The following is a 10,178-nucleotide window of genomic DNA, read 5'->3' as shown; positions in this document are numbered from 1 at the left end:
ACGTAGGGCTGGGTGGGAATCTGCAGCAAAGCAGCCCGCCGCTGAAGATCTGGGGTTTGTTCATCCCCTGGAGCCACCGCCAGAACGCGGCCGTCGGGAAAACCGGCCAGGAAAGGTGCATCAGGGCCAAGAACGAAAGCAAGGCCCAAGAGAGACCCCTTCTCCAAACCTCCGACTGCGCAAACCTACCTGACTCTTCTTACTCAGCAACGACCAGCCATTAGTGTCGAACTCTTTCCTCTTCTTGTCAAGACTTTCCTGTTTTAAGTATTGCCTGTAGGAATAAGAGAACAAAGACAGCTTACTTAGAGGAACGGGGGAAACCAGCCAGTTACACTATATGTCAGTTTACCCTAGATGTCCTCTGCCATGTTTGCAGAATTAATGCAAAATGGAAGTCCAATATTTTCGTCTCGGTATTGGCCATTTTAAAAAAGGGCTCTATAGACCCGGGCTTTGAGGCAGGCAAAAGAAGGACCAAGCAGGACTTAACAACTCATCCAAAAAAAGTACCTGCCAAGCAGAGAGTCAAAACCACAAATAAACCAGCGAGAACAAATCTAATTCATCGGAGAGTGACTCACGGCAGAGAAAAGCTCAGCAGCCACGGGGCTGCCTCAACAGGCTCCTGCAAGCGGAGCGTTTATACTCGAGGGGAGACTGGAGAGCTGAACTCCGTCTCTGATGGCGTCCTGTGAACTGGTGCCTCTTGTCCTTTGAGGACCTTACTTAGCGTAAAGGCAGACAGGAGCAAATTTGTCACAACCTTAACAGCGTCCCAGCAGCTCTGAAACAAGTACCCTGTGTGTAAAGCGTCAAAAAAAAAAAAAAAACACAAACCCAAACCACCACAAAGCTCCTCTCCGGGCCGGTGGTGGGTTCAGCTCGCTGGCAGATGTCCTCCCGGAGCTCTTCTCCCAGGTTTCCCTTCCACTCCTGATTTGATTTCTCCTTACCACAGAAGACAGATGGCGAGGGCTTTCAAGGAGAGGCAAACTAGGGAAGACGACCCTGATTTTCTCAAACACGGTCCAAGGCTTGGGGACGGAGGGGAGGCAGCCCTGGGAAAAGCCACACCACAGTCCTCTCCGGGACGCTTTTACAGGGATTGAGTCCAGCGGGGAGCACAAGCGGGAGAAGGAGCCAGCCGTGGCGGCGGTGGGATGTCAAATACCTTTCACAAGCCTTCAGCAGAGGGAGAAGAGCCGCAGAGCCAGTCCCATTCCAGTTCCCAGAACCGGAGAACAAGGAAAGCTCACGCGTACTGGCCCCTCTCCTCCGCCCAAAGAGGCTTCCACCAGTTTGGCCTGAATTGTACCACTGGAAGAACAGAAAAGTGGGGGTTTTCTTCCTGCCTCCTTGAAAAAGTTTAGAAACTCTACCAAGACGCTGCCCAAAGCATGCCCAAGCAACTGCCACGCGTCTTCCTTGGCGGATGTGAACACCTTGAACCATTCCCTTCACTGGGAAGTACAGAAAGGGGGGCTCAGGAAGGACACAGGCATAAAGGTGGACTAGAGGGAGCCCAAGGAGACGAGGCGATGGGCCCAAGACATTCACAATGGCCCTAAAGAAGCCCCTCTCTGTTAGCTGCCGGCATCATTAAGCGACGTTCAGCTTTGCAGACACCTTCTGCTCATCTTGGTTACCAAAAGGACCGGGAAGATCTACAGAAACCATCTCCTTCACATTTGGCGTCTTCTCAAAACAGCCCGAGGAGCCTTCTCACTGTCGCCACTGTGATCAGAAAGTTTGGAAAGGAAAAGCAAGGGATTAGATGCTGCTGGCTCAAACGGAGGGGTCAAGAGAGCATCTGGCGCAGAGAGGGAGGCGGGTTTGGCCGCCGCCGCGGGGAGATGTGCCATCTTTCGGAAATCTGATCCACAAAGACTTGGCTAAATTGCATCTTGCTGTCAGTAAACGCCGAAACGCGACGGGAGAAGGGGGCGATGCGACCCGCAGACAAGCCCAAAAGGTGTAGGGTCGAACTCGCTGCCCTGGTGCCAGTCAGGGAACTTCTCCCTACCAGAACTTCAAAGAAGTATTCGGAGAAAACTCTCCTGGGCTGAAAAGTCCCTGAAACACCCAGGGGCCGCTGAACCAAGTACTCAAAGCGGCAGCAGAACCACCCAGGAACCGCTGAACGCAGATAGAGCCCCGTCCTAGCGATCGCGTCTCTAGAAAATAGCCAGAAATAAGTTTTGCTGGACGTAAGGGTGTCGAGGAGGGGAGTCTCCCTCCTGGCAGTCCCCCCGAGACTAGATCAGCTCCGGACAAGCATTTTCTAATCAGCCTTCATTAGCTGGACGCACACTCCCGGCCCAGTTCCCCAGCACAGGGTCTGCTGGCTGCCAGCGACCGCTGTAATTGCTCTTGGGAAGCTCTCTGCTTGGCTGCTTTGACTCGGCTGCAGTTTGGACAAGACAAGATCAGCAGGGGGTAAGTCTCAGAAAAAAAAAAAAACCCTTTCACTGAGCACGAGAAGTCTCTGTATCTCATCTCCAAATAAAAGCCTAACGGATGGAGAAGAAACTCCTTGCAACGAGTTCAAAATAAGGGTGAGCTGAGCCCCCAGCACAGTGGCTGGAGGAAGGGAGCAGACTATCTGCACCACAATATAAACACGGTGAAAACGTTTAATTAATTAAACGGCCTCATTTCAATTGCAATAAAAAAAAAAAAAAATCCTGGCAATTACCGCCTGCTACAGAACCCACTTGAATCCTCAGCTAAAAAAAGAGCAGCGGCCCACGGCCCACTCTGTTCTGCACGTTAGAGACGGGGAGCGAAGCTGTGCAGAGGAATAAAAGGATGCATCACACGAGGAACCGGGACGAGCCTCCAAGCAACGTCTCCGCGTGGACCGGGTCTGCACATACGGAGCGGGGGCGGAGAGAGGATCCGAGCGCGAGACTCGTCTGGCAGGCAAGGAAGAAACCAGTGAAGTTTAAACGGTGCCGGAGCTTCAGCAGGTAAAGCGACCAGGTGACTTCTGCACATCCAGTTTTATCTCCGACTACCACAAGCCAGAGCTGCAACGCCGACGCACGCACGGCAGCCAGGAAATTTTGAGTCGTTTCTAGAAGAGGCTAGGAAATAAGTCGTGTAAGAAATACAGCACCGGCCCTGCTTAGGTAACAGCCTGAACCACCTTTTAGGAGGAGACCGAAAGAAAATGCCTTGACTTCAAATCGCGAGGCAACTTTGGGAGGCAGAACTTAACTGATGAACTTGGTCAGGACCTCAAGGAGAAAGAGCTTGACACAGAATTTTTAAGCAGAATTACAGGCCAAATCAAAACCCAACGTGCCCGCGATGCCCCATCACATACTGCAGGCTTTTAATCTCGTTTTCCTAAACCTGAAAATGGAATTTTGCCCTCTACAGTGCTTACACACACACGCACAAAAAAGCCTGACCAGGTGCCTCAGGGAATTGTTGAAATCAACTCCGCAGCACACTGCTAAATATCTGAAAGCCTTGAAGTAAAGGGCACGTAAAGGTGAGCATTTTAAGCGCTGCTGCTAGCAGGAGATAAGAAGATTTCACAGGCATGAGTCACTGTGTGTGCTCTGTCCCCTAAGCTTTCCTCCAGCACCGGTACACTAGAATCAAGTTTTTACCTAATTCTAACAGGTTGGTTTATGTCCGCCCCAAAACACGGACCCTTCCAGCACAGCCGAGATACCGAGCACCGCCTTTCCCAAGGAGAAACCCCATAAGAACAGAGGCAGCTTGCCCGAAATCCTCTCCAGGTCTCACCCCCAAGTTGTGTGGAAGCCCAGATGCTGAACCAAAGCATGGCAGCCACCAAACCATGAACGTCTGTGGTCCCTACTCACTCCTAGCCTGGCCAGCGGCCCTTGTATTTAATCAGTTACCTTCCCCGTGCCTCAGTTTCCCTCCTCTGTAAAGTCTGGCTAATGGTACGACACTCACCACCTTTAGGAAGCTCTAAAGATTGAAAGCATGAAAGGGTCACTAACCATGAATAGGACCTCCGTCCCTTCTTCCCGGTGTGATCCTCCCACTGCATTCAACCAATAAAAGCCTCCTAAAAGGAAACAGAGGGAAAACAATTACGTCCAGGGCAACGGCGACCTGAAATCCCGGCTCTCTACCACTCACCCTGCGTGGCCGAAACACCTTGTATCCTCTGGTACCCTCTGCTACCAGTTTGGGGACCTGCTTCCTTCATCCCAGACCCCTAAACGAAGCACGGGCAGGACTCCCCCTCTCACCTCCCAGGTGTTTCATTTTCACCAGACGTCCGTGCCTTTTTTCCTTGGAATCAAAGAAATTCAGGCTGAAAGGAACCGGTTTCACCCAGACCGTCCCTGCCCCAGGGCAGGCCAGCTCCGCTGGCACCGTTCTTGAACACAGAGGCACAAGCCGCACAGCGAAACTAAGAGACGCTGCCCTGAGCCATTTCCAAAGATTTTATACTTTTCCTTTCCCTTTCCTCCCTTTAGACCAACATCACAGAGCAGCGTGGAAAAGGGAAACAGCTCTTTTCACAGTTATTGAAACGAACCCGGTGCGCGCAGACTGCAAAGCACCTGAACTGGAAAACAAAGGTGCTAAACGGACTGGAAATGGCATTTGTCTGCCGTCTGCCTTTATCATTATTAACATTCCTTGACTGAATGAGTGACACCTCCGCTGACATACTCAACCTCATGCCAGAAGACTCAGGATCGTATTCCCGAGTCAGCGTCGGAGCGAAGCCGAGACGAGAAACAGAACCGACGGCCGGCCCAGGGTCAACGTCGGAGCGACAGAGGAGCTGGCGACTGCGTTTCGTAAATCACTTTGCGATCTGATTCGTATCAAGCCTGACGGCCCTACGTGACTAGGGACCTTCGAAAAGAGGGGGTTTTTTTCACCCCTGCCCAGAGAGTAGCTCATTTTTAATCGCGCTCCGTTCAGGAGCAGCTTCCAAGTATGGGGAAACAGTTCTGGATTTGACGTGCAAGCACCTCTCTTCTACAAGAGCTCAGAGAGTAGGCAGCCAGCTCCGCTCCCTCTTGGAGCATCGCTCAGGATGGGAAAACCGAGATCTCCTCTGCAGTCTGAACCCAGGAAGAACAACTTTCACCCAGCTCCGGTTTGGAGGCATGGCACAGCGTGTAACGCCCCGCTGGAACTCAGTACAGAAGAGACCCGTGCAAACCTTTATTCGTGGCCTGACGCAAGAGACACTCCCGCACCCTACGTATACCATCGCGCTCTCCAGAATCTCCTTCTTGAAACAAAGGGACAAGCTGCCGAGCTGATCGTTGCCACAGGCAGGAAAAGCTCCCACCTGGAGGAAGGGGCCAGGAGATGCCATTTCTTCAAGCGGCTGCAGGACAAGGGAAGGACCCCTACCCCTCAGGGTCCGAGAAGCCATTTTCCTCCTAAAGGCGATGCCCAAGATGACTCTGTAAGACCCGTAAAGCCTGACGTCCTTAACAGAACGGGTCTGAAACCCGCCTATACCCATGAAGGTAACACCAGCCTCGCTGACAGATCTTCTGGGAAGAGGTGAAGACGGGGCATCGGCACAGGACTCTCTCACAGACCAGCTTTGTAACTGCGGACCGAGTCAGCAGCGCGTGGTGAAACACGAAGCGTGAAAACCAGGATGGTCCTCTGAACCCTCCTTTCAGGACCCAGAAAGGGACCGTCCCCACGGACGGGTTGTTGCTTCCAGAGCGAGATAAGAAGCCGTCTGATTTTCAAACAGGCACAACTCAGGTAAGCGTTACTCACAACAGTATCCTGCAGGCTTCGCTGTTTATTCCGCCCATGGAGTCGTAATAGGTGACGGTTTTTTTCCTGAAGTCTACAACCTACACAAAGAGAGATTCGTTAGTAAGGCACAGCACAAGGAGCTCATCTCCTCGCCAGGACGCAGGCTCTGCCGCTAGAAAGAAGTAAGTTTAGACCATTTCACAGCAGGGAAGGACTACAGAGGACTTCTAACATCCTCGGTACGAGCCCTCCCCAAAATCCCCCCTTGCTGCTGCGTTATTTAAGCACTTGAATCTCTAAATCGGGTATAACACAAGAGCACTCTGTCATCCTTATTGTTAAGGCCACAGACAGATAGGTTTACAGAGGCTTTGCTCCTCCACCTGACGTGCGCATAACTGAGCAGTTCAAGACACGAGTCCCCCAGGTGGTTTTTTTGGGGGCCCCGTGGCCCATTTCCACACCGTCGCCCACCCGCGTGAGCACCGCCTTTCCGGGCAGCTTAAAAACCCCTCCGAGGAGGTTCGAAGGAAGGAGGCTGACACAGGCTTAAAAGCCACGCGCGACCCGTTACTGCACGGGTGCCGGCAGCCAAGAGAAGGGACGGACCAAATCAGGGGCAGGAGGTAGAGAAAGCTGTGCGGTATCTATCATCTAAATCTCTCTGAAACAATCCCGCGGCAACGTCTCTAAAGGCGAGTTTGTGGGAACGTGGAAACGAGATCTTCCTCCGGAGAATACGCTAGCCTAACGCGACCAAAAAACCTGTCTGTTTTTTCTTTAAAGACTAGAAACACACCCAAAAGTTGCAGCTATCTTTTTTGCTCGCTCTAGACTTCGATTTCAGCCACAAACACGCCTCCCCCCCCCCACCCCACCCCGACGCACAGACACCTGACAACTGCATCGCTCAAGAGCCGTGACATTTCAGCCGCAGTCACAGGTGAGTTTACAGGACGACCTGCTCCAGCTATCGCTCTACCGTGAATAACTGAAGCACTCACTGCTAGGCACCAGTGCACTCCCAGATGAATAGGCACCAAGAGGAGATCCACAGAGAAGATATCCACTTTTTTAGTCCACCGTTTCACGGCTTGGTACCCCGCCGTTTTTAATTTGGTAAAGAAGAAAGTATTGAACGCGTGAACCGCCGGCAAACCCTTCTCTTTGCTCCGCTCCATCAGCAAATTCATGTAGAAATTAATTATCTGGGAAAGAAAAAGCATCCAGGACGTGTTAGAGCGTTAACGTTTCTGCATAAGGCGTTCTGCCCCTGTGCAAAATTAGGGTAAGGAATTGGTTTCGCCTCCACCTGTCCCCCTGAAGACCTGTCCCCAGGGGATTTACAACAGCGCAGCGTTAAAACCTTCCAAAATCCAGAAAGATTTAGGACTGCAGTCTTCTATATTTAAGGGTTACTTCCCCCCACCACCCCCCCGATCACGTCCGTGGTCAGTCCCACTCCTCCCAATATTATTATTTCTTCAAGCGCCTGGTCTACGCAGGGGTTTCTCCACAGATTAACTGCTCCAGAGCGCCAAGCACAGCCCACACCTACTATTCACTCTGACGTCTTTCGGCAACAAGGCAGACACGCTTGTTCGCTTCAACCTACTTTAAATTGCCAAAGAAAAATGCCTTCACGGCCCCAAGATAGGCTCCTCACCTCGTCATTGAGCCAGTTCAGATTATTGAGGGTCTGAATGTCTTTCCGAGTGATTGTTAACCGAAAAGCTTCACTGAGGACCTCGTCCTGGTTCCCACCTCGGAACACGTTCTTTATTTCCTTTTCCATCTCCTGCAGGGAGGACACAGGCAGCATTGGAAGGCAGAGCTCCTGCTATTCCCGTCACAAAGGCTGGGCCCAACCCCAGGTTTATTCTTTGCTCCTCAAAAGGATAAACTCGCTACAAAATGTCGACGGCCAAAGCGAACGGCTACCTGTTTCTGTGCACAGACCTCAGGAAAACGCATTCCCGTTTAGATCTTTTACGCACACAGGCGTCTGCTTGTGTACACCAGATCCAAGCAGATTTACCTCGGTGATTTCGGGGAACTCCTCTTCGCCGTCAGCTGACTTAGCATCCTCTTTCTCTTCTGGGACCACCGTGACAGGGATTTCCTTCTCAAGGGGTACTCGAAGATTTAAATCCACCAGGTCCTGCACCGAGTGTTCCTGTTCCTGCAGCCGCTGGAGGAGAGACCTTCAGATTAGGTGGTGTCCAAGGGAGCCACCTCTCCGGAGCTTGCGAGGGAGCTACGTGGGGCCAGTTGTTCCAGGAGATGCAGAAAGGGGCACGAAGGGGGAGCGTTTACCCTGGCCACGACGCTACCGAGAGCCCTGCCACGGGAAGGGGAAGCGACGAAGACACCGGACCCCGAAGGAGTCGATTTTTGTCATTTTTCCACTTCCAATTTGCTTTCTATTCTGTGGTTTAACATTCAGACTCGCCAAGAGCGCTCTTTCAGCAACTGCTCTCTGTTACCTGGCTTTGCAGCTGTAAGGCCAATGCTTTCTGCTCTTCAATTTGCCGCCACCTCTCCCGAGCTCGTGAATCATAGACACTGGTCCTGAAAAGCACAGTTTATGTGAACACATCCGTGTTTATTTCTACACGTGAACACTCACAACAGGAAAACAGGAGCAAAAACCCCGTGTACTTACAGTTCTTTGATCCACAGTTCTGCCTGGAAGAACGGGAGGCTAGAAAGGGGGAGAAAGGAGAGGCGTAAGTCGTCTCCTTCACACGGAGAGGAAGTAATTGCCTGAAAAGCGATTTGTATTATCCGAGGACGTCCTTATTGCTAGAGCGACGGTAAGAGCTACAGACAGATCTGCCAGCGGTGTGCAGATCGGGGTACAGAAGTTGGGTACATCACACTCAAGTTCCTGTGACTACAGCAAACTTCTCTCTCTTCACAAGACATTCAGAAAGCCACCGGTCACCTTTTCATCTGCATTCTCGCCTCTCCGTGGAATTAAAAGAGAAGCTAATGTAATCCACCCCTCCCTCCAGATACCATTTTACAGCCTCTTACCTTGGTGCTGGGGTTCTGGAATCCTTTACCTTGAGCAAAATGACAGAGTCCGACCCTAGAGAGAGTAAAGTTTACGGAACGTTGTTATCCTCACAATTACCTCCCGGTTCCCCAAGTGCTGCAGGAGTCCAAATACCGAGAGGGAGGGGAAAAAGCGGGTTTGCCACATACATTTAAGTCGATTGCCAGGTTTTAGGGTTTCCTTTTGGGTTTGTTTTTTGTTTGCTCGGGGTTTGTTTGGTTTTTTCTTTTTACCTTCAGACTGCGTGTTAGATGCTGGTAGATTTTCTCGCTGATGCTGGGCCGTGGAGTTACGGGAGTCAAAGATATCGGAGGGATAGCTGGGGGCAGAGTAGAGCGACGGTTTGTGCGACGGCTGCTCCTGTGCTCTGAGGACGCCGGTCGCTGAACTGGCTGGTGCAACGCTGTGAGCTTCGAACAGCTTTGAGTTCTTGCTGGGAGCTTCCTTCACTACGGTTTTGCTGGAATTGGAACACCTGGACCTAGGAACAACAGACAGCAAGTCCCCAGCGAATACGAGTGGTGCCGTCGGCTGGAGAAGAGCATTTTACATACTCACAGATTGAAGGGGAATAGCGAAGAGGGCTTGGACGTGGAAAATTGTTTTCCCGTGACCATCTGAAGCAACTGCCTGTAGATCTCTCGCTCCTCCTCGCGAACGGTCTGCAGGGAAATAACCAGATACGTCTAGCGAACGCGATTTCAACAAAGACACTGCGAACAGCGAGCAGATACACATGGAAGTGGAGATTTTATCGGTGGAAGCGCATCCAGGGGTCTTGAAGAGTTCAGCCACCAGCCTGGATCAGACCAGCCGCAGCTGAAGTCTGAACGCGAGCAGAGCTGGAGCCGGCTTCTGCCTGGCAGAAGGAGGGAACCCAGCACAAGACAGTCGGTTAGAGCCGCCCCAAGCACTTCAAGGTGCCCAAAAGAGACCTCCTCAGAAAAATCCACCCACTGAACGGTCTCCCAGCCTTTTCTTTACCTCTTCCGCCGTGCTGATGAACCGCCGGGGAGTTTTCTTGGGGCTAAGCAGGCTGCGGCGACACGGGCCGCTCCAGGAAGGGCTCTGAGCGGGTTTGATCGGAAAAGCCGACGCATGGCAATGGTGGTTTGATTTTCCTACAAAACTGTTGGACGTCCCGCTGCGAGGAGAGAAAGAAACGCTCTTATTTGACTTTATGCTTGTTCTAATCCATAACCTCGTTCTCCCCCATCCCCATAGAATCACAGAATCATGAAGGTTGGAAGAGACCTCCAAGATCATCGAGTCCAACCCTCGACCCAACACCCCCATGCCCACTGAACCACGTCCCTCAGCGCCTCATCTACCCGTCTTTTAAATACCTCCAGGGACGGGGACTCAACCACTTCCCTGCGCA

The 10,178-nt window shown here is 51.9% G+C and overlaps 1 protein-coding gene across 1 annotated transcript in view; it reads right to left on the bottom strand.

Moving 5' to 3' along the window:
- SENP1 (SUMO1/sentrin specific peptidase 1) overlaps positions 1–10,178 on the bottom strand; it is a gene marked incomplete at its 5' end in the record, with an annotated part of 12,898 nt that overhangs the window by 1,213 nt on the left and 1,507 nt on the right. Inside the window, 11 exons of the mRNA XM_009320905.1 lie at positions 190–274; positions 5,755–5,834; positions 6,741–6,944; positions 7,403–7,534; positions 7,775–7,927; positions 8,223–8,307; positions 8,402–8,440; positions 8,776–8,830; positions 9,031–9,278; positions 9,356–9,459; positions 9,782–9,941. Coding sequence (XP_009319180.1) covers positions 190–274; positions 5,755–5,834; positions 6,741–6,944; positions 7,403–7,534; positions 7,775–7,927; positions 8,223–8,307; positions 8,402–8,440; positions 8,776–8,830; positions 9,031–9,278; positions 9,356–9,459; positions 9,782–9,941 — 1,345 coding nt within the window. The remainder of the gene's footprint in view (positions 1–189; positions 275–5,754; positions 5,835–6,740; positions 6,945–7,402; positions 7,535–7,774; positions 7,928–8,222; positions 8,308–8,401; positions 8,441–8,775; positions 8,831–9,030; positions 9,279–9,355; positions 9,460–9,781; positions 9,942–10,178) is intronic.

Source organism: Pygoscelis adeliae, unplaced genomic scaffold, assembly GCF_000699105.1.
Source record: "Pygoscelis adeliae isolate BGI_AS28 unplaced genomic scaffold, ASM69910v1 Scaffold930, whole genome shotgun sequence".
NCBI lineage: Eukaryota > Metazoa > Chordata > Aves > Sphenisciformes > Spheniscidae > Pygoscelis > Pygoscelis adeliae.
Note: the sequence above shows the minus strand (reverse complement) of the source record. Positions and strands in the feature narration are given on the sequence as shown.